The sequence below is a fragment of the Xenopus tropicalis genome, chromosome 5 (genome assembly GCF_000004195.4).
Source record: "Xenopus tropicalis strain Nigerian chromosome 5, UCB_Xtro_10.0, whole genome shotgun sequence".
In the NCBI taxonomy this organism is placed as follows: domain Eukaryota; kingdom Metazoa; phylum Chordata; class Amphibia; order Anura; family Pipidae; genus Xenopus; species Xenopus tropicalis.
The window spans coordinates 138,922,808-138,949,124 of NC_030681.2; the positions used below are offsets into that span (position 1 = coordinate 138,922,808).

Consider the following 26,317-nt stretch of genomic DNA (forward strand, 5'->3'; position numbering starts at 1 on the left):
GGAACACCAGACCCCTTTTGGGGGGGCAGGTGAAGGCACCCCACTGCTTACTCTCTTTACCAATTGCAGCCCTTTCTTGCCTTGCTATGCACACTGTCCTACAGTTTCAGGTCCTTCCTGTTAAAAAGGGTCACAAATCAGTGCTTCCTGTCTGTCCTTCATTCAGAGATAAAGCCTTGGCATTATATGGAATATGCTCTTCAGATTTGTGTGTTCGAGAACGTCAGGTTCTTTCCAGGACTTGCAGCACAAAGAGCTGTTCTGATGCCACAGAGTTCAGGAGGGGAAGAAAGAGTAGAAATACAGGGGAATGTACACTTGTACAGCCGCCTAGAGATCAGGGGCAGATACAGTGCTATGTGGCTCTAACTCGGCACAATGAGCAGACGGAGCCCTCTGGCCTCCTATCTGTTTCCTGTCCCAGGGGTGTGGAGAGATTGGGCCGTAGCTCTATTTTTAGCCCAAGCCCTGCATTCTTTTCCCCTTATTCAGGGGAGAAATCTGGCAACGGTCAGCTCCCCATTCAGCAGCAGGGCCACATGGCTAGGGCCAGGAGCGGCCCGATAGTGGGACACCACTAAGGCACAATCACCTCTCCATTCATTCTGAATTTAAATTCTTTTTGCCTTGTAACATGCACTTTTGCTTTCCTATAAGAAGCAGTGTACCAAGTGCAACACATGGAGGTGACACAGCGCCCCCTGTGGGTTGGAGATACAATAGCCTAACTACACACCTTACACAGAAAGCATTCAGTGCCTGAGAGGGGCTGCAAAGGACAGCAGAGTACTAGCTGCATAACAAGGGAGCCATACATATTCCTGTCTCTTAATAAAAAATGGTTATAGCTGGTATATTTGTGTGACCAGAGGTGGGCAATCTAATTAAAGGGATAGTTAACCTTTAGAATGTTATAGAATGCATTTTTTTACCCACAATTGTTTATACTTTTTTTACCTTCTTCTTTTCAGATTTTAAATGGGGGTCACTGACCCCAGCAGCTGTGAGACTACAATTTTATTGTTACGTTTAATAACTTAGCCTTCTAATCAGGCCCTCTCTTATTCATCTTCCATATTCTCTCATTCAAAACACTGGCTGGTTGCTAGGGTACATTTTATGTTAGCAGCCAGCAGCTAAAATTCCAAATTGGAGAGCCATGGAACAAGAAGTTCCAAAAAGAACAAATACTTCAAAAAGTACGAAAATCCAAAAATCAAGGAGAATTACCTAGAGAGTGAGAACAATCACAAAGTCCTGGCAGCAGTGAAGTACTTATTATATACAAATATAACCTTTATTAGGACATATAAAGCCTAATGTGTTTCATGCCTAAGGCGCACTCATAGGCTAAACATCCAGTTCCCTGTACAAAGTTTCTATAGGGTATACAAAATACAACAACCAATACAAACAAGCTTGGGAAGATACCCAAGGTAAAGAACCAATCAGAATGGTGTATATAATTAACCAATGAGGTGCTGACCCATAATCAAACTGCAATTTACAATATACTGAAGTGTGCTTATGTGTGCTACTAAAAGGTACAATTACGTGAAGCAAGTTAAGGAAAACTTTTTACACATTGTAAACCATATAAGTAAATTGACTCAGATTAGCACTGCCTAAATCATACCCAAAGTTATATTTTATTCCATTTCAGTGGAATGGAGGATATTACAATACAAGGCATCACATATTCTGAGTATTCTCCCTAGAAAACCCTTCATAGGGCCAGCATGTTTTCCCATAGGGTTATATGTAACTTGTAAAAGTTGAATCTATGGCCCAAGCATTCAGCACCATTGATTCTATGATCTGAATTGATTATATAACCTGCTTTGAATGGCTTCACAGTATAAACTAAGAAATCATTCAGCATGTTCTTTCTTTTGGGGGGAGAGGCAATTAGGCTGATTTGTATCTGGCCTGCTACAGGCTGTGTTTCTGATGAACCTTTCCATGATTAAATAATGTGCTGGTACTACTCTGCTTTTTATTTGTACAGGGTTGGAATGTGCAGAAACCTACAGAACAGTATCCAGAATAAAAATAACTCCTTCTATGGACTAAATAAAGATGGCCACACACTTTAAGATCTGCTAGTTTGCCAAATGAGCAGATCCTCTGATATATCCACCTAAGGTGGGTTCTTAATGTGGCCATACACGGGCCGATTGTAGCTGCCGATATGGCTCATTGATGTGGTCCCTGAACCGACTGCACCTATTCCAGTTGTTATAATTTGATTATTTGGCCCCAGGGCCAAACGACCAAATTAGGCTAAATTCCCCCAATATTGCCCACCCGTAGGTGCCCATCTTAAGCTGATTGTTTCTCTGTAGGGCCAAATTAGCTGCCCGTGTATGGACACCACCGACGGGCCTCCCTGACCGACCGCGAAATTGCCCAGATTGTGATCTTGCCAAATGAGCGAATCTCACCATGTATGTAACATGGAGCTGCCAAGATCAGTGGTTCCAAACTGGAGGTCTGGCCATTTTGTGGGTCTCACAGCAGTGTTTTGGGTGGGGGGCACTATCCCAAAGAATTTTTAAGGTAATAATTCTGCTGTCTGGCATAGCACATCATTTCCGACATCTGCTGCCCTATAAGATGCTAGGGGAAATCTGACCGATTTGTTGATGAAGGGAGGGTGGAAGAAATTGAGTTGCAGATGTTTGCAAGCATAGTGTTTGGGGTAGGTTGGAACACACTGGCCTGTATGTGACAAAGCATGCAGCAGTTCCCATACACTGGGTTACCCTCCAGTTATGCAGTACAGCTTCACACAGTCACTGCTTCATCCTAGCCTTTCCCAACACAATGAGAAGCCAAACAAACCCACAGTACATTTACTTAGCTGTGCTTCCACTCCCCGGCTCTCATGTTATGCGCAAACAGAAACTGAACACCTATGTGGCATTGCCCACCAGCACTAACGTTTGTACTTAACAGCACCCATTTCTCACCATGTTAAAGAAGCAATTAGTTCTGTCTAGTGTGTGGGTTTAAATTCAACTGATACTGGCACATATGTCCTGGGGAGGGGGACACTTCCTCCACTGTTGATGGTTTAGGTGGAGCAACAGCAGCTAATTAGTGTCAAACAGTTAATGGAAAACTAAACCCTAAAAATTGCCTTAAAATGCTATATTCTGAACTAACTGCACCAGCCTAACAGTAATGTTCAAAGCCTTTACAGTTGTCATAGTAGCCTCCCATCTTAGGAGTGTCAGTGACACTGCACACGCTCAGTGAGCTCTGAGCAGCTGTTGAGAAGCTAAGCTTAGGGGCTGTCGCAAATTATCAAGCAGCAAATGAGGTTGGTCTGTCATATAAGCTGATGCTACAGGGCTGATTATTAAATTCAAATGCTAATTCTAATGTGAATAAATAAATTACTAATCAGCCTAATTGTGACATGTATATACTATATATACAGGATAGTGTGAGTGGGCCCCTAAGCTCAGGTAAGTGACAGCAGCACAGAGTATGGGCAGGGAATCAGCAGAAAAGAAGATGGGGGGGCTACTGGGGCATCGGTCTTCCCTGCCAAAGGGTTGTTGTTGCCTTGGGCTGTATACAACAGGATGGATACATTACTAATGCACCTACATACTGTTTGGCATAAGTGGAGAACAGGTTTGTATAGGGTTCCATGTCTTTTCTTCGAAATTTCCTTCTGTGGATGTTGAATAAACCACTGGATTCATTTAAAGCTAAAAGTTCCCCTTTAAAAAGGAAACAATATCTAAAGGTGACCATACATGTTGAAAGCCACCCGTTTGGGGATGGGTCAAAACGAGCCCTACTGTAAAGTGGATATGAGGGATTCCCAGGAGAGCCAGGTTCCACAATCAGGCTCATAAGGCTGCTCAGGCCAAAGTTGCAGGGAGCCCCAAAAACACCACAAAACACTTTTGACCTTGAAAGGGGTACAGTGATAGGATGGTTGGGCTGAGACATTTTGTCAGCAAATTGTGTGTGTGAAATACCCAAACAAACTTCTGTCTGGAACCCTGTGTCTTATCTGTGCAAAAGGAACTGTCCCCCTGTTTTACTGTTTTCTCAGGGTACCTACCGTGTATGCTGAGCAGAGGGTGAAAGGGCAGGTACTGACGAGACAGGTTTCTGGAAAGAACAGTTTAATAACAGAATACAAAAAAAACAAACTGTACAAAGGCTTGGAAAGTTGCAGTGAGTGTGACTGGCAGCACACAAAACAAACAGGACCATTAGCGATAACCTGCCTGTGGCAAGGGTTGCCAGCTGCAGCCCCCAACATATCCCAATGGCTGTCCCAGAACTCTAGCGCGGCAGCTACCGCCACAGGTTACCTATCAATAGTACATACCGGTTATATTTACTATGCAGTTTTACAGTTGCTGGTTATGCTGGGAGTTATAGCACAACAACATACATCCAGACAGTGGGTTCTACATTTGCTGGTAATGCTGGGAACTGTAGTAGAACAGAGAGCCAGCCAGCCTGGGAGTATACAGGGCAAGTGGAAATGGCCACTAATCTGCTTTACTATTGATAGCTCACTGGTTGCTACAAGGTTCCTGGCTGCTTTATCCTTTCGTAAAAAACAGATCAGACAAAAAAGAAAAACAGGCCACAGTGATGTCGACTGACTGTAGCTCTCATTGGACAATGGGAAACACCTGCATGATGTAGAAAGGCTATTACACAATATCTTATTTACTTATACCTCAAATGGGCCCTGAGAGACCATGGACACACATTCTCCCATTAAGATGGCCCTATATTTAGAAGAAGGCACATTTTCCCAAGTGTAGTAGAATAAAAAGCTGCTGTTAAGGCACATTTAAATGTAAAGCTGGCACAATACATGGGAAGATCGGGTGAGGACCCATCAAGTTGAGGCTCTCCTAACCACAACTCCCAGCATTCAGTCTAGAAGCTAACGACAACCTAATTTTTTTTCATATGAACATAAACTTAGAAAAAAACTGGTTTAGATGATTTCAGAACAAATGTACAGTGGATTTACATACAAATGTGGGGACCAGTTAGTGCTGAAGCCGTGGCACGCTTACACCTAATTGTACTCTCTAATGGGCTATTTACAATGATCTATCTACAATCTCTACACATACAAAGTCATTTGCTGCTACAATCAAACCCACTGCTGACTGTGGGCTTTGCAAATAAATTGTTTTTACAGATTTGGGGTGCTGATTGCTGTACTTCATGTAGTGTAAATAAAAGGGGGGAGTGTTCAGCATTGGAGCCCCTAGATAATAAACATGCTGCCATGTAAGTTAAATAGATCCCTCTAACAGATCCATGGAAGCCAAATAGGCATACCAAACCAAAGCAAACTAAATTCAATGCCAATTCCAAGCTTAATTTACAAAAAGCAGAAATCAATCTACCCATACATGGGCACAGCTACTTGCTTAAGCTGATAGTTTATGTTAAAGGACCAGTAATGCCAAAAAGTGAAACTTTAAAGTTTGTATCTGTTGTTCTAGAACCTGCTAGTAATCAATTTACTGGCAACTGTGGCAATTATCCTATTTCATGAGTGGGGTTTTCATTCTAGTTCCAGAGAGCCACGACATTTAACCTATGGTAACCTTCCTGTGTAAGAACAAAACCCATTGCATTTTGCTCATCTGTTTTCTGTTATGTAACCTGTCCTTTATTTCCAGCTCCATGGCCACACAACAGGTTATTTATATAAAGTAATTTTTCTGAAGCAGAAACACCAGTTTTACCAGTGCAGGGCAACAGTACATTATATTTAAATTACTTAAATTTTTTGGTGTTACTTTTCCTTTACCACTGCTTTGCATACTTAGCCATTACAAGCAGCAGATATCAAAACGCTGTGGATCATAGCAGGTTGCCAGAGACCAGAGAATATCATCTAAAAATGCATTATTGTCTGTTTCAGGCAGCAATCTACGGTGCAGTGCTAACAGCACTTGCAATTACCAACAATCGGGAGGGAAGTTTCCATTACTGCTTCATGTATCTGTAGGATCAAGGACACATTAGCCCTTACAGTGGCGGATTCCAACACAAAGCACTGTTATGGCAAGAGAGGATTTATCCTCTGTCATGCACTTGTTCATGCTGAGCGGGTATGGGATAGAGAATGGGGATCCTGCAGTCTGCGAATGATGCTGAACTGCAACTTCCCTCCGATTTGTTAGCTGAACAGGGCTGCATTAAAGGAGAACTAAAGTTTAAATTCCCCCCCATTGTAATCACTTACCGGATTCCCCCAGACTACACTAACCATGGGTATTTCTGTAGAGGCTTACTGGCACAATCTTGCATCCTCTTCTGTCATCTTTTCTCTGGGGGCAGGCAGCCAATAACAAAACAGGTTTACGGTTCTAAGTTCAGCTTTTGATCTACTGCGCATGCGATTGCCCAGTCTGGAACAAAAAGACCACGGAGGAACCCCAAAGAGGATCTTCTACAGTAATACCTCAGGCCAGTGCAGTTTTTAGCAAATGGAAGCACTAACCCAGAGTATCAGGTAAGGTACTATAATTTCTTAAAGGTGACTATCAGTTTGACACTTAAACTTTAGTTCTCCTTCAAGGTATTATACTTACAAGTCTAAAAACTGCATTAATCATCAGTTAAGATGGAATTCTATTGGTTTATATAGAATTCTTTTTACTACAGATCCACTTCATATCAATCTGCAAAATAAACTTGTATATTTCATAACTACATTGAGGTAAAAGAGTTTGTAAGCATTTCTAATGTATCTGCAGGACCTGTGAGGTTCAGTGGAGCCTACTCAGAAGATCCTTACTCGATAGCAACTGCATTATCGGCTAGTAAGAAACAGATACAAATTAGAGGCTAAATATGAGCAGCTTTACCAAGTAGGGAATAAAATGATTTAAACAAAGTATTATCCCATCATAACTATAGACCAAGTCTACCTAGGGTAACAGTCTTTAGGGCCCCTACAGAAGCCAGGCTGATGCCATACAACTGCTGCTACTGTCTGACTTCAGCAGGGCATCTCCCTAACAAAATACTTAAGCGTAGAAAATGTATAAATGATAAATCTTACCCGATAGCCCCTTTTTATGTCTGAGGTCAGTTATGATCTTTGCTTCCTGTACAGATACAGATTAGCAACATTAACTCATATCCTACACTAACCATTTGGCCTTTCCCTTGACTGCTGCTGCCCTCTGGCAAAAAACAACAGCCATCAACCCCTCTCTCAGTCTTTCACTTCTGCTAATGTGATTGAATCTGAAGTGCCAAGAGAGTTTTGGCCTGTTTGGCACCCAACTCTGCACTCCTGATTTTATAACATCAGTGACGGCATTAGTCAAAACTCACTAGGTGCCTTAAACAGATCTCTGTAACAGAAAGGGGAGGATCAAGAGAAACAATTCAGCATAATAACTTAACACACCAGTAAGACAAGTTGAACAAACCATGGCCCTCTAACAATGATTCACAACCCCTGCATACAGTTGTTGCATGTTGCAAGTGCTGCTCAACGGTTCTGCTTCTCTTTCCAGGCTGTGTATGCGTTTTCTTCCCAAATCCATAAGGTAATTCTGTTCCCTTGATCAATGGATCTTGGATTTAACTTAGTCTGCAGGGACTGAGGTTAGGATGGCACTAATTCCAGAATGCCACAACGATTCTCATTAAATGGGAAAGAACATGAAACAGGAAACTAAAGTGTCTGTGCAAAATGCATCTGCATTGAAAAGTCAGATTGTCTGGTAAACACAAAATGCTGGAACTTCAGTCTGAAACATAACAGAGAATACCAAGTTAGATACAGTGGAACTGGAAATTTAAAGGCTTAGGAAAACCATAACATCTCTTTGGTTCTCAAACAGACTGCTTATTTTGCTTTCTTGCCCAGGGCACCACCATTTTATAGCAGCTTTCTGGTAAACCTTATGCTATCCTTCATTGGTGAATGCTCAGTATAAAACTTTTATTGGATTTAAATGTACTGTCCATGAACTCTCCTTGGAATCCCTGGGACTGGGGACAAAAGGGCAGCACAATGGTCTAGTAGGACATACCCCAGGCTGGTGTGTTACTTTAATGAAAAGGCATGCCTAGCATGGTAAAAAGTTAGCGTTTTAGTTACTACAGGAAGCCCAACTAATTGGCACTGTCAGTGTTTTAGGCTTTTGTTTGCCTTTAAGGTGATTTAGCTGGTGGAGTCAGGTAATACTGCCAAATTGCAAAGTACACCGATTTCCTAGTTCTTTAAGGTCAGCTGATGTCATATCATCATCATGTATTTATAAAGCACCAACATATTGCACAGCTCTGTACATTAAGTGGGTTTATACATTTTACATACAAAGCAGCCAATAAGGATAAAGGTGTTGAGACACAATGTCTGCACTGATATAGGTGCACATTCTGGTTTCAATGATGACATTTGAAATTAATGATTGTTTGATATAACTGCTGAAGGCCAATTTGACTGTAAACAAGGAAACCTATTTATTTTATGACCAGCGTCATACTGGCAAAAAACTAGAAGTCTCACAAGAACTTAAGGGCCTGCTTCTAAAAAAATGGTTAAAATATGGCAACTCAGACAGCTCCCAATCCTTCTTACCGTCATCAATCGGAATCGGCTCTGGTTCTAACTTTAGAGTCTTGGACAACCGTTCAAATGACTTCTTATTGGTAGTCTCCTGTTCCACTTCACACAAGTACACATCAATGGGACCCTTTGTGCTTTTTATATGGATCTCTATGCAATCCTGCCAAATAGGGTCAGTCATCAAAACTTTTAGCAATAATAAAGGACACATCTAAGTAAAATGGTAGATAAAATAAAATAATCCCTGCAATGGCATTAAACAGACAGTGACACTTTAGGTATTTACCAGGAGCACATCATTTTCCCAAACCAACCAGTGATATTACCTACAATCTATAACCTGTATCTATCAGTATAGGGAGAGAGGGTCTGGGGCAAAAAAAAAAAAACAAACAAACAAACAAAAAAAAAAAACAAAAAACAGAAAACCTCTCTATAAGGAAGCATTGATTGATAGAATGATCCCTTTAATCTCTAACCACTCACCTCTTTGGGAGCTGGCACTTCCAGTTTTGTTTCTTCGGGTGATTTCACTGCAATCACTATCTGCTCATGATATTCCTCAATGCTATGTATATCCTGATAAGTTACATATGCCATCGTTGACTTATTAAGGAGAATAGTTGGTGAGAAGCTTTCCATCTATAATTGCAGCTAAAGATAATAATATAGTCTGTGCGGTGAAGCAGCCCAAAAGCACCTAAACTATCATGCATTTTGGGTAGAACAGACTAGCAATGCAAGCAGTAGGAAGGGCTGAAAGGTAGGTCACACCTGCTATCTCGAAAATACTCGTAATACTTATAAGCAATTAAATCTGCAACCTGTTCAACAACAATATATTAGGTAGAACCTGCTCCTCTAGGGGACATAGGCAGTTGCTACAGTCCAGTTCAGCTTCCTGTACTGGTGACAATAAAAAGGATATTTCCTGTTGGCACGGTCCTCTGTTAGTTTGAACAATTGATGAGCACAGTCCTTGATTAAATCATCCAGGGCCTCCTCCATAGCTGTGAGATCACTGATGTCATTACGCAATTTCTGTTCTTCTGGGATCTTTGTTCCAGAGTGATTCAGGTCAGAACCCCTGTAAATTATATGTGCACCGCATTACAGAAATATAAGGTAGATGGGTTGTACCTTCAGCTCAGTACATTATATTAAACTGAGGGCATAAACACTCATTTGGGCAATCAGGAAATGTCAATGGCTAACACTCAGGGCAAATCTGTAAATGGAAAAACATTCTAGAAGGTCATAATTCAGTAAAAGTCATGATGGGTCTATTATATATAAACAAGCTATCCGATATGCAGCTAAGGTGGGCTTAGTTAAGCTGCCTATTACGGCAGTGGCACATCAGGAGATTAGTCACCTGCAATAAATCTGCTTCAGTGCAGGCAACTAATCTCCTTGTCATGCCATCCCACCGGCAAGAATATAAATCGCCGGTGGGATGGCATCTGAGTCGCTTCGGTTTCCCAAAGTTGCCTCTCAAGGAAACTTCAGGCAACTTCGGGAAATCAAAGCGACACATCCCATCCCACCGGATGGTATGTAGGGGAGATTAGTCGCCTGCGGTAACAAAGTTTTATCGTGGGCGACTAATTTCCCTGCCACTGCCCTTCCTTAGGGCAAATACAGAGGGAGCTACTTTGTAACAGCTACTTGTCATGGCTACTAAATGCCAGAAAATACCCTGCTATAGACAATACTGAGAATTCCCTCTGCTAAAACACACGTAGAGACAGTTCTTGGTCCTTTGCTTTTTAACTTGTTTATTAATGACCTGGAGGTGGGCATAGAGAGTACTGTTTCTATTTTTGCTGATGACACTAAATTGTGCAAAACTATAAGTTCCATGCAGGATGCTGCCGCTTTGCAGAGCGATTTGACAAAATTGGAAAACTGGGCAGCAAACTGGAAAATGAGGTTCAATGTTGACAAGTGCAAAGTTATGCACTTTGGTAGGAATAATATAAACGCAAACTATCTACTGAATGGTAGTGTGTTGGGGGCATCCTTAATGGAGAAGGATCTAGGGGTTTTTGTAGATCACAAGTTGTCTAATTCCAGGCAGTGTCATTCTGTGGCTACTACAGCAAATAAAGTGCTGTCTTGTATAAAAAAGGGCATTGACTCAAGGGATGAGAACATATTTTTGCCGCTTTATAGGTCCCTGGTAAGGCCTCACCTTGAGTATGCAGTGCAGTTTTGGGCTCCAGTCCTTAAGAAGGATATTAATGAGCTGGAGAGAGTGCAGAGACGTGCAACTAAACTGGTAAAGGGGATGGAAGATTTAAGCTATGAGGTTAGACTGTCGAGGTTGGGGTTGTTTTCTCTGGAAAAGAGGCGCTTGCGAGGGGACATGATTACTCTGTACAAGTACATTAGAGGGGATTATAGGCAGTTGGGGGATGTTCTTTTTTCCCATAAAAACAATCAGCGCACCAGAGGTCACCCCTTTAGATTAGAGGAACGGAGCTTCCATTTGAAGCAGCGTAGGTGGTTTTTCACGGTGAGGGCAGTGAGGCTGTGGAATGCCCTTCCTAGTGATGTGGTAATGGCAGACTCTGTTAATGCCTTTAAGAGGGGCCTGGATGAGTTTTTGAACAAGCAGAATATCCAAGGCTATTGTGATACTAATATCTACAGTTAGTATTACTGGTTGTATATATATAGTTTATGTATGTGAGTGTATAGATTGGTTAGTATAGGTTGTGTGCTGGGTTTACTCGGATGGGTTGAACTTGATGGACAATGGTCTTTTTTCAACCCTATGTAACTATGTAACTATGTAGTTATCAGTAAATGATCAGCATCATTGGAATTTAGTAGCCATGACACGTAGCTGTTACTATGTAGATCTGTGTGTCTTCATCCGAACATGCTCGGTCCCATCACAGGGACAAGTAGAGGGCAGAAGGGGGGGACTAACACTGAACAGAACTGCTGATTTGTATATTTTAACATTTAAAAATAGGATTGCTAAAATCTTAAAGAAAAATAAAAAAATTGGTGAAGGATTTTATGCAACTGTCACTTACATCCACTGGACATGATTTTTTGACCTCTTCTGAATTAGGTTGATCCCATCAAGTACATTGGTAATGTCATATACTCTCCTTTTCCGCACCCCCAACGTATTAGCAACATCATTTAGATCCACAACACCCTCCGGAGCAGCTTTGATTATGTCCACAAACTTCCGAGTCAGGTAGAACAATGAGACGTCAAAGCGAGGCCTCGGCAATTTCAGCGACTCTGAAGTAGGCAAAAGGAGAGGATTTTAAAAAACATGAAGACACTGTAGCTTTAGGCTACCACATCTAGACTAAAGCCTTTCCACATGTGACCAACGAAGAGGACCAATATCATAGTAACACCCTTGGTTTTGGAGAATGATATTGGACAGGCAGGTGTCCATATACTACTGGCCACAGTGTAGCTTATATAAAATGGAGACCTCTGTTTAACAACTTAAGGTGGCCATACACGGGCCGATTGTAGCTGCCAATATCGGTTCCTTGGACCGATTGAGCAGCTTATTGGCCCGTGTAGGGGCAGAAATGACGGCCATAGCCAACCGATATCTGGCCTGAAATTGGCCAGATATCGATCAGGCAGCTTAAAAGATTTAGTCAGATCAGGGACCATATCGGCACGTTGATGTGGTCCCCAAACTGACTGTGCCATTGCCGCCGTTCAAATTTGATCGTTTGGCCTACATTTTCCCAATATCGCCCACCCGTAGGTGGGGATATCGGGAGAAGATCCGCCTCCTTGGCGACCTCGCCAAGCGAGCGGATCTTAACGTGTATGGGCACCTTTAGGTTGAGAAGTAAAACAATGAATTTGCTTCCAAACCTTTTTAACCCACTGAGATACCAACATAGAAAAACCAGTGGAAGGTACCCAAGTTCAGCAAGTATCAGCTCATTGGATTCATTATTTACAGTTAACTAATTAAATGCATTTTTCAATGTCTCTGCTTATTACTGAGAATGTGCCTGACCAGACAGAGTTCCAAAGGAAACATTCAAATAACCTAAGTTAGATGTGATTATTATTTTCCTTGTGTTTCTCTCTATCTAGCCAAAGGCAACAACAGCCCTTTAGCAGGGAAGATCTGTGCCTCCAAAGTTGGGCAACTTATAAATGTCACAATACAAAGCTGATTAGTTATTGATTTAGATTCAGATTACACGGCAACAACAATGAATCAGCCCTGTAGCATCAGCTTCTATAACCGGCCAGCCTCATTTTCTGCTTGATAATTTGCTACAGCCCCTAAGCTTAGCTTTTCAACAGCTGCCCAGACCTTACTGAGCATGTGCAGCGACACTTCTAAAAAAAAAAAAAAAAAAATACAAGATGGAGAGCTCCTGTACATAACCTTAAAGACTGGGAGCATTATTGCTATAAAGAGCCTTTCTTTAGGTCTCCATTAAATATCAAACCTTTAGAGGTGGCACCCAGGCTTACTGAGCTGCTATTAGGACAAATGAGAGGAGAGACCGTCACTTGTTAGCAAAAGATGGACTGTCTATGTGTCACAGCTGCCAAAATAAGCACGTTTGCAGTGATTATAAAAATGTGAACAGCCCGCAAAGAAAGATTCTAGAAAAATGTAATCGCTTATTATAATACACAAGTTTCAGTGAGTTACATCACTAAGAACCATTTATAACTGATGACATCACTAAGCACTGTTTATAAGGATATCATTTACAGGATACTCTTGTGATATTCTCTTGCGTATTATATATTTAGAAGCAATAATGCAAAAGCCACAGATATCCCGGTGGAACATATTGTTGTGGGAAAAGAGTAAAATGAACATACTTTTAGTCGGTATCTTAATTTCTTCATGCTGAATTTCTGTTTTCATCTGCAAAAGAACACAAAGAATTAAGCTTTCTTTGGGCCTGTATCCTGCACTGCTTGCTGTGCATTATAGTAAGGCAAGGGTAATTCCTGGTTTCACTGTATCACTACACACAAGGCAAAATACCACATTGTTCACGATTGCATGAACAGTCCTAGCAAACATCTAACACCCGAAAAAAACAGCACCTCTTGATTTATTAGAACTGTGTGATCCTGGGTAAAGTGTTTGAGTGTTTTGAATATATGTTTAGCAGCTTTCTAGCTTGGAATTTCAACCACTATCTAGTTGCTAGGGTAGTTTTACCATAGCAACCAGTCAGTGGCTTAAATATGAATCACAGGGGGACTGAAAGCAAATGATTTTCAGCTGCAGGGGTCAGTGACCCCCATTTGAGAGCTGAGAGCAGAAGGGGAAAGAAAATAACTCTATAAAAAAAAAAAAAAAGAAGACCAAATGAAATGAAATGTTGCTGAGAATATGCCATTCAACATGCTAAAAGTTAACGTACAGGTTAAATGCATGGAAGAAAAAAATGGACTTCACATTCTCTAAGTGTGTGTTTTAATAGCAGGTAAAGGGAATTACAAGTAATTTTAGCTGCAACCATTAGGTTCTTGCTGAATTACAACACTCAGAACGACTCTAACAAACTATGAGTAAAGGCAAAACAGCTGAACAAGAGCTATAGGACTGCAGGATGTACATCCCTGGGGAATATACTATAGGTAGGTGACAATGGTACATCCCTGGGGAATATACTATAGGTAGGTGACAATGGTACATCCCTGGGGAATATACTATAGGTAGGTGACAATGGTACATTCCTGGGGAATATACTATAGGTAGGTGACAATGGTACATCCCTGGGGAATATACTATAGGTAGGTGACAATGGTACATCCCTGGGGAATATACTATAGGTAGGTGACAATGGTACATCCCTGGGGAATATACTATAGGTAGGTGACAATGGTACATCCCTGGGGAATATACTATAGGTAGGTGACAATGGTACATCCCTGGGGAATATACTATAGGTAGGTGACAATGGTACATCCCTGGGGAATATACTATAGGTAGGTGACAATGGTACATCCCTGGGGAATATACTATAGGTAGGTGACAATGGTACATCCCTGGGGAATATACTATAGGTAGGTGACAATGGTACATCCCTGGGGAATATACTATAGGTAGGTGACAATGGTACATCCCTGGGGAATATACTATAGGTAGGTGACAATGGTACATCCCTGGGGAATATACTATAGGTAGGTGACAATGGTACATCCCTGGGGAATATACTATAGGTAGGTGACAATGGTACATCCCTGGGGAATATACTATAGGTAGGTGACAATGGTAACAGGAGCCTCCCCTAAGGGCCCACTGGGGCATGTATAGCAGCAGCCCTGCCAACTGTGAGAGCGAAGCAGCAGACTGTGTAGCTAAGGCTAAATGAAACACAACAGATGTATAACATACACAAGTGACATCACAAGTTAATAAATGATTATATCCCTGCGGCTGTATAACACCGCTGTGCATGCTGGGAACACAGAACACACCAGCGAGGGAAGGTGCACGGCTCTCACCTTCACTACTTCCTCTGCTTCAACCAAGTCACTCGTTGTGGCCGCGGGAAGTGGGCTGAAAAGCTCCGGCGACGGGGAAGACATGTTACCAGGAACCCGCGGGAATTCTCACACACGCAGAACCGTGGGACAGTCACCTGACATGCTCTGCGGCGCGCAATCATGTCGTCACGGCGAGTCAGCCTATCAGCGCTTGTGGGCGAGGGTTCTGCGTCGCGCAATCATGTCGTCATGGCGAGTCAGCCTATCAGCACTTGTGGGCGAGGGTTTAAGGCGTAGCGAGCTCGGGTTGGCGCCTGGTGTTGCTTCATGCGGTGACTGAAGTCTAAGGGGGAATGAAACTGCTCAGTCCTGCTACTTAATAGCTGCTCCTTAGCTGCTAACTGATATTATGGGGGACGGAGCTGTGAGGCTTATGTAGCAACTCTGGGGAAACTTGCACAGTAATCCAGGGCAGCCAATCAGGTTGCTGCTTTTGCTGTAACTGCATAAAAACTAATCAGTGGTACCTGTGGGCTACTGGGTCGGTGTTGTTCTGCCCAGGATTAACCAGCGTGTCTTTGCTTGGGCCCAGACTGGCAATCTGTGGGTTCTGGCAAATGCCAGAGGGGCTGCTGTAAGGTGCCATGTTACTATTTATTGGGCTGCTGGGGGGAGTAGTCTGGGCCTGTTTATGTTCATAGCTGTGTTGCTGATTTTTAAAAGAAGACTAATTGCACAGAAGCATTTCAGTACCTTCCAGTCCTTTTTCTTTACTCGCTTCTCTTTGCTAAATATCCCCAGTGAGTGGTTTTAACTGCGAGCTATAAAATGATTGTCCTGAGACAATGTGTACAAGTGACACAAACCCATGTAGGTCAATAGAATCCAGACAGGGCTGTTCTATATACATGTATGTTTAGGGTTTGTTTAAAAAGACACAACCCTGTTGTCGAACTCCATAAGCCAGATATTGGTCGTTCAAGGTGTCTGGTTTGGTGGGCTGCAGTGTGTACATTTAATCAGCCTGTAATGGGCAGCTTAAAGGTGGCCACATGGTCGCACGAAACATCGTCAGATCCGCCACACACCGTTCAGGGCTGAAACAGCAGATAAGGAGGTAGAAACAATAGGATTTCTACCTCCTTCTGCCGATTCAGCCCTGACGGCAGATTTTGGTCAGGCGCCTTCTATGGCACCCTATCAAAATTTTCTAACCTGGCCGATCGGCGAGTTGACCGATATCAGCAGCTTCCTGCGATATCAGTCGACTTGCCTACATGCCATACACGCACCGAATATCGTACGAAACGAGGTTTCGTACAATAGTATCGGTGCGAGTATGGCCAGCTTTAGAGAGCAAGGGCCAGATATTGTTGCACTTTGAGGGTTGGGAGATTACCAGGACTGATCCTCCCTTCTTCCCCAACATGTCTTTTTTTTGTTTGCTCTCCCCTCAACTTTTCAGCTTTACCTTTACAATTTTGTTTCCTTGTTCTGCAGTCTGGAAACATTGCTCAGAGATGCTCCAAGTGTTGGCAGGGAAAAAACGATGTCTCTTGAATTTACGGGCAATGGAGGATGTCTGCTCTCCATATGTGATGGCTGACAGTTGACAGTCCTGCAGGCCCAGACCGCAATCTGTGGATTGTAGCAAATATATTGTGGGCCCTTCCTGTACTTGACATTCCAGGGCCTGTTGAATCTCAGTCTGGAAATGCAGCCCTGATGCAAAAGTTTCTTATAGTCTAAATGAGCCTAAGGTGAACAATGGTAAGAAAGTACCTAGGAATACTATGGAGTAAAAGACTTAGGGGTAGATTTATCAAAATGGAATTAGAGTTTACCACAGAAAAAAATCACCCACTTTATATTCATTCCTATGAGACTTTAACTTTCACCAACTAATAAATACACTTTTTAGAGTTCACCATTTGATAAAAACGCTTCTAAAACTCCCATAGGAAAGGAGTTTTTCTGTGGTAAAATCTCATCTCATATCTTGAAAATTCTGCTCCTTAGATGTAGTAAGGAAGCTCAGCCAGATTTTGTTTTGCATTAAAGGGGAAAAAAGGTTGAGGTTGGCATCAGATCCGTAGAAATGGTCTAATATTAGAATACAGTAGCACTCTATCCCACAATAGGTGCTGCCTGTCCGAAATGATTAACTTTTAGTATTTTATAGAATGGCCATTTCTAAGCAAATTTTCTAAATTTTTCAAAATCTTCATTATTTAGTTTTTAGAGTTTTTGAATTATTTGCTTCTTCTTCTGACTCTGCAGTTTTTAAACAACAGTTGCTCTGTGAGGCTGCAGTCTTATTGTTACTTTTTGTAACTTTCTTTTCTATTCAGGCCCTCTCCATTTCATATACCAGTCTCTCATTCAAACCACTTCCTGGTTGCTAAGGTAACTAGGACCCTAGCAACTAAATAGCTGCTGAAACTCCAAACTGGAGACTAAACTGAAATGAACTGAAAATAAAGTAACTAAAAAACTATAAATTATAAAAATGAAGACCAGTTGCAAATTGTCTCAGAATATTACTCTTTGCATCAAACGAAATGTTTACTCAAAGGTGAACAACTCCTTTATGTCTGTGCAGTCTGTTTCCCATGGGCAAGAAAAGTTGAAGGACGGCTGCATAGCAGAATGAAAACTGCAGTGGTCTCTCATATATTTCTTTTTTCTGACATATTTATGCAGAACATCTCTTTTGTTGTAATTTACAAACCATGGTATAACTACCAGGGTAGCAGGAGGTGCAGCTGCAATGGAGCTTGCTTACCCTGTCGGGCCCACTGGGAGACCTGCATCACATTGCCCAGAATCCAGTAAAGTCCTGCAATGCCACTAGGTGGCAGGATAACCATTTGTTAAATAAAATTAAATGATTAAAAGCAACATTTTTGTGTTTTATGCTATGATATTGCTAATCCAGGGTTCTTGTATCTATGGCACGCAGACTTTCCATGTTCCATAGGCTTTAGGGTACAGGCAATGTTGTCATAGTGTTTTATAGAAAATTAAATTCATATTGACCGCCCCCCAGTGACTAAAACAGCTTGTGTTCTAATTATATTTAATAATAAAAGCTTTTTTTTTTTTTTTAGCAAGAATCATCTGTTCCAAAGCTAAATAGCCAACAGCAAAACATGTATCGGTTAACCAAATTTCTAAAACCTCGACACACAAAGGCTTATTGTATGAAATAGCTTTGCTCCATTGACCAGCAGCTTATTGGTCAGGAACCTACTGTGTTTCTGGGAACCTTTAGGGGAATTGCCCAAGGGAAGATTTGTTGCCCACGGTAGCGCAGATATATAGTCTCCCTTTGTGCCATTACCCAAAGCACTTACAGAATCTACTTCCCCTGTTTACTTTTAATTATCCACTGTTCCCTGTGAATGTTTGGCTTTGTCTACTTTGGAGAAACATATAGTGGTTCTAGTACAGAGATCAGGAAAATTAGTGTAAAAACTTTAAACCACTTCTAATATAATGAATTTGAAACAACAATGTCATTTCAGATTAAGTTAAAATTAAGTTAGTGAGCATAGGAAAGTCTGCTGCTCTTTTTAATACTGGCCAGAGAAACATCAAATGACTCTTCTTTACGCAATAACTTCATTTTCTGAGCAACAGCTCAACTAAACTTGTTTAATACCTCAATTTTCTAATGACTGAAAAGCACAGCAGGTGGCGCCGTATTTTCAGATTCATTCTATTGTAAAAGGAAAAAACTAATATCTTGAAAATTAGAGAACAAACAATATTATAAATTGCTAAAGTGCTCAGAAGATCACTCTGAGCATCTTAGAACCATACGTAAGTCCATGCATATGGCTATATACAGGAACAAATCTTTAAGTGATGCTCTATTTGTTCTTTCTGCTGCTCATAGAAGAACTATAAATGTACCCCCATAACCTAAAGCACTTGAAGAAGGAGGTTGCCCCGAAACATATGCTGAGATCTCTCTGAACCCATTCTGTTATGGTTAATGGTACACTCTGACCAACTGTATATTATTTGTTTTGAGGGTTTATGTTTCCTTCTTTACATTCTAGAACCAACTTACTGTCATCAATTTATTGAACCCTTAGAAGCAAGGCAATATTCTATTAAGTTGCATCCGATCAAGGACAATGTGTTTAGCAGATTCTGATCCAATGGATTATTGGCTGGAATGATCAGGTACTGAGCATTTGCTATTACAATCAGTACTAAGACATAAGGAAAGGAATTGTAAACTAGTAAATGAACTAATTAATAAACTAAATAATTTTGTGCAATGGTTTGTTGATGGGGCCTACGTACCCACTGGATGAACAAGCTGTCTGCTGGAGGGAGATTCATATTATTGGAGAGACCTATTGCTAGAGATACAGAACGTTATAAAGGGAATCTTTACTCTTAGAGCTAAACTCCACTGCAGATTTTCAGCATATTTTGCGGGTTAACTTTTATCTGATGTTATCAAGCAACACCACACAACAGCACAAGATTTTGTAGGATCCTACAAAATCTGATCTCCATAGGCTGTAATCAGTGTGGGATGGGGATGCCGGGGGCTCACCGGAAAACCTTAGACCATGGACCCACTCTTCAAACTATTTTTCATCCACTTTTCACTTAACCTCTATATTTTCCTAGGTTTTTTTATGTTTACTTATCATAATTCTTCTTTAAATTTAGTCAATGTGTTCCCATAGAGAAATAGAAATGACCATGAATTAGGCCAAAAGCTGGAGGTCCCACTGACACCTGGGCCCACTGGGAGTTTTCCTGGTATCCCTGTGGGCCAGTCCGACACTGGCTGTAATGTAAAGTCGGATCAGATAAAGTCTGTGTGTTTTATTTTTGCATCTAAATCTGACAGTCAATGTATTTCAATGAGAAAAAAAGTCTGTCAGACTCCATCAGATTTTATCTTGTTGGATGAAAATGCAGCATTCGGTGTTCCCTTCCGACAGGCACATTATGTCACATGGCACAAGCTTCATGTACTTTACTCATCAGATTTTTGTATCCGTCCCATTATATTTTGATATGTCTGATAATTATTTTTTGACCCACTTGACTGCATTTGACTTGTAGGATGCGTTTTGTCTCCGGTGGAGTTTAGCCCTTAAAGAGAGAGATTCCGCTAGAGGTACAGACTTATTATGCAATGATATACTGCTAAAGGATCAGACAGACACGGCTGGAGAGAAATTTGTCTGATTTGGTTGATAATAAATAATCTAACAGAAGATCCTTCTTCCTGTACATGTTGAGGGGCAGGCCCGGACTGGCAATCTGTGGATTCAGGCAAATGCCAGAGGGGCTGCTGTAAGATGCCATAGACAGTCACTATTTATTGGGCTGGTGAGGGGCTGTTTGGGCCTCTGTGTACTTCAAATACCAAGGCCTATTTTGAATCCCAGTTTAGACTTGTTGAGAGGGGGCATTCTACCTTGTGGCAGGATGTGCAACCATCCAGGCCTAAGATTAGAAAGACATACTAGAAGACAGGGTATGTGGCTGTGAGGCCCACAGTGTTTGGTAGTGATGGTCACAGAAGAAAAGATTCAGCCAGTGTTTGGGCTGAAATAAATTATTTGGGAGAGCTGAGGCTTAGGCGCAAGAATATACAAGAAGAACTGGTTTTGGAGGGAGAAGAAACAAGCAGAATTGAGGTCTGAGTGAGGCAGGTGATTTAAACAGAGCTGAGGCCACCGAGGGGTTCAGGAAATGCAGAAGATGACAAGGGTAAGAATTTCTTCTGAGATTCAGAGGCAGTGAATCCAGGCAGAACTGGGGCTGGGGTTTTTCCTGGAGCAGGGGCTGGGAAGGTATAGAATATAGGCAGACATGTTGCTGGGTTTAGAGAGAGACAATTCAGAGCAGGGCAGCAGGGAAAAGGGACCAGGCAAACCTCCTGTTCTTGCAAGTTGATTGGCATCAGATTGGGGGGGATGACTGGACGTAATTCTTTTATCCATAAACAGTCCCCTGGTTCTCTAAAAATAATTGCTTTTAATATTTGTAAAATTGTGGTTCAATACCTATTATAAAACCCAGGGTACATTTATGCAGAGCCATGCTTTCATGGTGGCACAACAATCTTCACAAAATGTCCTTCACCCACTGCAGTTTCTATGGCAGATGCACAATGGCCCAAAGAATTGGCATCCCCCTGTGTAATAACCTTACATTTTTTAAAATATACCCTTAAAAGTAGAAGGGCAAGCACTTCATCGGACTGGGCCTGTTTTATTATGTGATCACTGGCTCGGTGGCTATATAATCGGATCAGCCTGGATTTTTAAGTGTGTGCCCAGCTTCTCTCTCACCATCCTGACCTACTGTTGCCATTTTGCTCTGCTACAGGTATGGGACCTGTTATCCAGAATGCTCGGGACCTGGGGTTTGGATCTGAGAATGCTCAGGACCTGAAATTTGGATCTCCATACCTTAAGTATACTATAAAATCATTTAAACATTAAATAAACCCATCAGCATTGTTTTGCCGCCAATAAGGATTTATTATATCTTAGTTGGGATCAAGTACAGGTACTGTTTTATTATTACAGAGAAAAGGGAATCATTTAACCATTAAATAAACCCAATAGGGCTGTTCTGCCCCCAATAAGGGGTAATTATATCTTAGTTGGGATCAAGTACAGGTACTGTTTTATTATTACAGAGAAAAGGGAATCATTTAACCATGAAATAAACCCAATAGGGCTGTTCTGCCCCCAATAAGGGGTAATTATATCTTAGTTGGGATCAAGTACAGGTACTGTTTTATTATTACAGAGAAAAGGGAATCATTTAACCATTAAATAAACCCAATAGGGCTGTTCTGCCCCCAATAAGGGGTAATTATATCTTAGTTGGGATCAAGTACAGGTTCTGTTTTATTATTACAGAGAAAAGGGAATCATTTAACCATTAAATAAACCCAAAAGGGCTGTTCTGCCCCCAATAAGGGGTAATTATATCTTAGTTGGGATCAAGTACAGGTTCTGTTTTATTATTACAGAGAAAAGGGAATCATTTAACCATTAAATAAACCCAATAGGACTGTTCCGCCCCCAATAAGGGGTAATTATATCTTAGTTGGGATCAAGTACAGGTACTGTTTTATTATTACAGAGAAAAGAGAATCATTTAACCATTAAATAAACCCAAAAGGGCTGTTCTGCCCCCAATAAGGGGTAATTATATCTTAGTTGGGATCAAGTACAGGTACTGTTTTATTATTACAGAGAAAAGGGAATCATTTAACCATTAAATAAACCCAATAGGATTGTTCTGCCCCCAATAAGGGGTAATTATATCTTAGTTGGGATCAAGTACAGGTACTGTTTTATTATTACAGAGAAAAGGGAATCATTTAACCATTAAATAAACCCAATAGGATTGTTCTGCCCCCAATAAGGGGTAATTATATCTTAGTTGGGATCAAGTACAGGTTCTGTTTTATTATTACAGAGAAAAGGGAATCATTTAACCATTAAATAAACCCAAAAGGGCTGTTCTGCCCCCAATAAGGGGTAATTATATCTTAGTTGGGATCAAGTACAGGTACTGTTTTATTATTACAGAGAAAAGGGAATCATTTAACCATTAAATAAACCCAATAGGACTGTTCTGCCCCCAATAAGGGGTAATTATATCTTAGTTGGGATCAAGTACAGGTACTGTTTTATTATTACAGAGAAAAGGGAATCATTTAACCATGAAATAAACCCAATAGGGCTGTTCTGCACCCAATAAGGGGTAATTATATCTTAGTTGGGATCAAGTACAGGTACTGTTTTATTATTACAGAGAAAAACTTTTTTAAAAATTTGAATGATTTGATTAAAATGGAGTCTGTGGGAGATGACCTCCCTATCATTCAGAGCTTTCTGGATAAGGGGTTTCCAGTGAATGTATCCCATACCTGTATAATGACCAAGCCCTGCTGTTTCCTGACCAAAACAGCTGCTGTGCTAGGCTCAGGATAGCCAGCCCTATTTGCACCCCATAAAAGCCAACTGTGCCCCAAGTGAATAGGACGGTGATGCGCAGCCCCAGAGTGAGTGCTTAGCTTGCATATAAGTAATGTGCCTGCTTGCTGCTCAGTATGAAGCGTCTGTTCCCTTGCAGGCTGGGGCCAGGTGGTCACTCTATATACCATCTTTTTAATGACAAGACATTTCACCCCTATGGCTTCCTAATGGTGGGAATGGCTGTGGCTCTCTCACAGGGCTATTGTCACACAGTGTGAGAGAGTGATGGGACTGCAGGAATCTGTCAGAGCCTCCCTGACCTCTGGCTGCAAGGTCCCAGCCTGCCCCAGCAGCCCCTCTCCCCTTTATGCCCTCTTAACACCTTTTCTCTCTTCAAGTGATACCCACCCACCCCCCTTTCTCATGCACTCCTCTGGAGAACTGCTGCCTCTCAAAAAGCAAACAGGCAGTTGGCTGGGGAGGGGGAGCCCATTGCAAGGAGGGGATGTGTCTGCAGGAGCAACAGGGCAGGGGGAGGGGAGCAACTCAGCAAAAGGAGAGCAAAAGCCTCCAGTGAGCAGACAGCTCTCATCCCCTACAGTGCCTGCTGCTGCTTTTCCAACTCTCTCCTAAGGGATCCGTCCGGCCGGGGCGCCCAGAGGTGAGGTAAGTTCCACCAACCTTCCTTCTTACCTGCAGTGGGGGGGGAGGGATTAGTTAGGAGCAATAAGGCACTTTCTGTGGAGATCTGAGTTTAGGATGATGGCATGTGTCAGTCACTGTATGATGTGTATGAATATATCTATATCTATGGAGTCCAGCACTTTAACACTGAGCTGTATGCACAGATGCTCAATTGCAAGCTCTTCAGGTCAGCCTTCATTCATTACTTTGCTGTTTACTTTGATATATATCAATCGCAGCCTCTGTATTTTTAAAAGCTTGCATTATTATTATATAGCACCAACATATGACACAGTACAGGTATGGGACCTGTTATCCAGAATGCTCAGGACCTGGGTTTTTTTTCAGGGTAAGGGATCTTTCTGTAATTTGGATCTCCATAACTTAAATCTGCTAAAAATCATTCAAATATTGAATAAACCCCATCAGCTTGTTTTGACTCCAATAAGGATTAATTATATCTTAGTTGGAATCACGTACAAGGTACGTTTTTATTATTACAGAGAAAACAGAAATACATTTTTTAAAATTAGAATTATTTGCTTATAATGGAGTCTATGGGAGATGGCCTTTCTGTAATTCTGAACTTTATGGATAATGGGTTTCCGGATAAGGGGTCCTATATCTGTACTTTAAAGAATCCACAGTCATTCTCCATTTGTCGCTACCCCAGTGGAGCTTGCAATCTAATTTAGTTATCCCATGCTTAGTTTAGCGTTATCCAAACCATTTAACTTGTAACTATATATTTGGAGGGAACCCGGGCACCCAGAGGAAATTCATACTAACTGCATACATACTGATGTGATTAGAATCAAATGCAAGAACCCCGATCCTGTGTCCCCCCTGATATGGGTATATAGGTATGTTCTCATACAAGGAGCCCTAGTGTGTGTAATGCAGAACATTCCATGAGAATAAAAGTTCCAGGTATCTGTTCTCCAGTTCAAATAGATTTATTTTATAAAATAAAGTGTTTTACGTTTTGCTCTACACTTTTATTTAAGTCTTTTTCCCCTAAAAATTATAATTATCAGCAGTATATATACAGTGTATAGGTGTCAAGAAACAACAGTGGGAGCAGGTTCCTGTGCTGCAGAGCTTACAATCTAAGTAGGTTGGTAACTCAAATACAAAAGCATCATAATAATTGCAGTCATTCACAGTTGGAGGGGCTGATAAGTGCCAAGAGTAAATCAGATAGTGTTCTAGTACTGCAAGCCGCGCCGGCACAGTATCTGATTTGCCCTTGGCACCCGGTGCCCCTACCGGCTGGTAAATGCCAAGCACTTTATAGTTGTTTTAGAATCTGACCCACCAATATAGAACATCTTTCCTGTATATGGGTTTCTACCAAGGTGCCATAGTTCAAAGCTGCGGGGAAGCAGCTTTTATGGTCCTTGAAGTTTTTCGGATATCCCTCGGCTTTTGTCATTTAGATGGAGAATGTAAAGCTTGGCCTTTACGACGGCCAATAAAAGGGAAGCTGATAATAATGACAGCCTGTCTGAGTGCTGGGTGCAGATAATAGCGCCTGTGTGAATCTGGGCATCCCTCGGCTGACAGACAGGAAGAAGGGATTTAGCCCTGTGACATGGCTTTATGCCACTCAGGGGGGGCTTTTTATCTCTGGTTTCCTCTTTGCAGGCATTCATGTCTCTTTGATAGCATTAAACTCAGATTATGCTGCTTTTTGTCTAATTGTAATTGAATTATTTCTGTTCTATTGACGGTATTAGTATTATTACTGTTGTTATTGAATTGTTCCGACCTTTGTTTTATGAGTGTATTAATTCAAATGTAGAGCAATTTAATTCTATATAAATATAATGAAACACATTTAAATTCACGGGACAGTAAAAGCTGCCAACTTGGCCCCTCCAGACCATGTCAGCAGCTTATTGGCCATGTATGGGATGCTTGGGACTGCCTGACCAACTCATACCTGACCGAAGTCCCATTGGAAACGGAGTTCATCGGTTGATCATTTGCCCTCAGTTGGATTGAGAAAATATCCGTTTTGGTGACATCGCCAAACTAGTGGATCTTTAGGGTGAAGACACACTGAGCTACTAGTAGCAGCTACTTTTTCATGGCTACTAAACTCCAGAAAATACCCTGCCATAGATAATACTGAGAATTGCCTCTTCTAAAACACACATAGAGACAGTTATCAGTAAATGATTAGCATTGTCTATTTTAGTAACCAAAACTAGTGGCTGCTACTAGTAGCTCTGTGTGTTTTCACCCTTACATGTATTATTAATTTGTACTTTGCAGTTCCAGGATCAAAAGTGACCTGCTGTATTTGTCCGCTGTATTCATGAGACATATGGCTGCTTTAAAGCACTAGTGGGAACTAGGTCAAATATACCATTGCTAAGCCCTTCTTTTTCTAACCTGACAAACTTGTACTAGTATTGTATTTAACATACTAGCATGGGAAAGTTTTAAATATACAATATATATAGATATACTGTAAATACATTATAAACAGAATTGTCAAAAGGAGTTATTGCAAGTGGGTAATGTTGACATATCTTTGGCACTTTGGTTGCTAAACCAGCACCTGCGAAAATGCCCC

At 41.4% G+C, this 26,317-nt stretch overlaps 2 protein-coding genes across 4 annotated transcripts in view; one reads left to right on the forward strand and one right to left on the reverse strand.

Annotated features, from left to right (window-relative positions):
- Positions 1–4,131: 4,131 nt before the first annotated feature.
- e2f6 (E2F transcription factor 6) lies at positions 4,132–15,307 on the reverse strand. Its single transcript, XM_002942183.5, has 7 exons — positions 15,086–15,307; positions 13,445–13,490; positions 11,647–11,863; positions 9,528–9,686; positions 9,086–9,200; positions 8,612–8,759; positions 4,132–7,775 (listed from the first exon to the last, which is right to left on the reverse strand). The coding sequence occupies exons 1-7, from the start codon at positions 15,167–15,169 to the stop codon at positions 7,771–7,773; spliced, it is 774 nt and encodes a 257-aa protein (XP_002942229.1). The 5' UTR covers positions 15,170–15,307; the 3' UTR covers positions 4,132–7,770.
- An 8,288-nt stretch (positions 15,308–23,595) lies between these two features.
- greb1 (growth regulating estrogen receptor binding 1) overlaps positions 23,596–26,317 on the forward strand; it is a 66,315-nt gene continuing 63,593 nt past the window's right edge. The window contains exon 1 of one of the 3 annotated variants that reach the window (XM_012963459.3): positions 23,596–23,715. The gene's annotated coding sequence lies outside the window, so the exon portion shown is untranslated. The remainder of the gene's footprint in view (positions 23,716–26,317) is intronic. The other 2 variants (XM_012963456.3, XM_012963457.3) reach the window with 2 other exon arrangements.

Coding starts and splice junctions, on each gene's coding strand:
- e2f6 (XM_002942183.5), bottom strand. CDS start 15,169: ATGTCTTCCCCGTCGCCGGAGCTTTTCAGCCCACTTCCCGCGGCCACA. Junction 13,491..15,085: donor AAGCAGAGGAAGTAGTGAAG/GTGAGAGCCGTG, acceptor GTTCTTTTGCAG/ATGAAAACAGAAATTCAGCA. Junction 9,687..11,646: donor AAAAATCATGTCCAGTGGAT/GTAAGTGACAGT, acceptor TATAATTTACAG/GGGTTCTGACCTGAATCACT.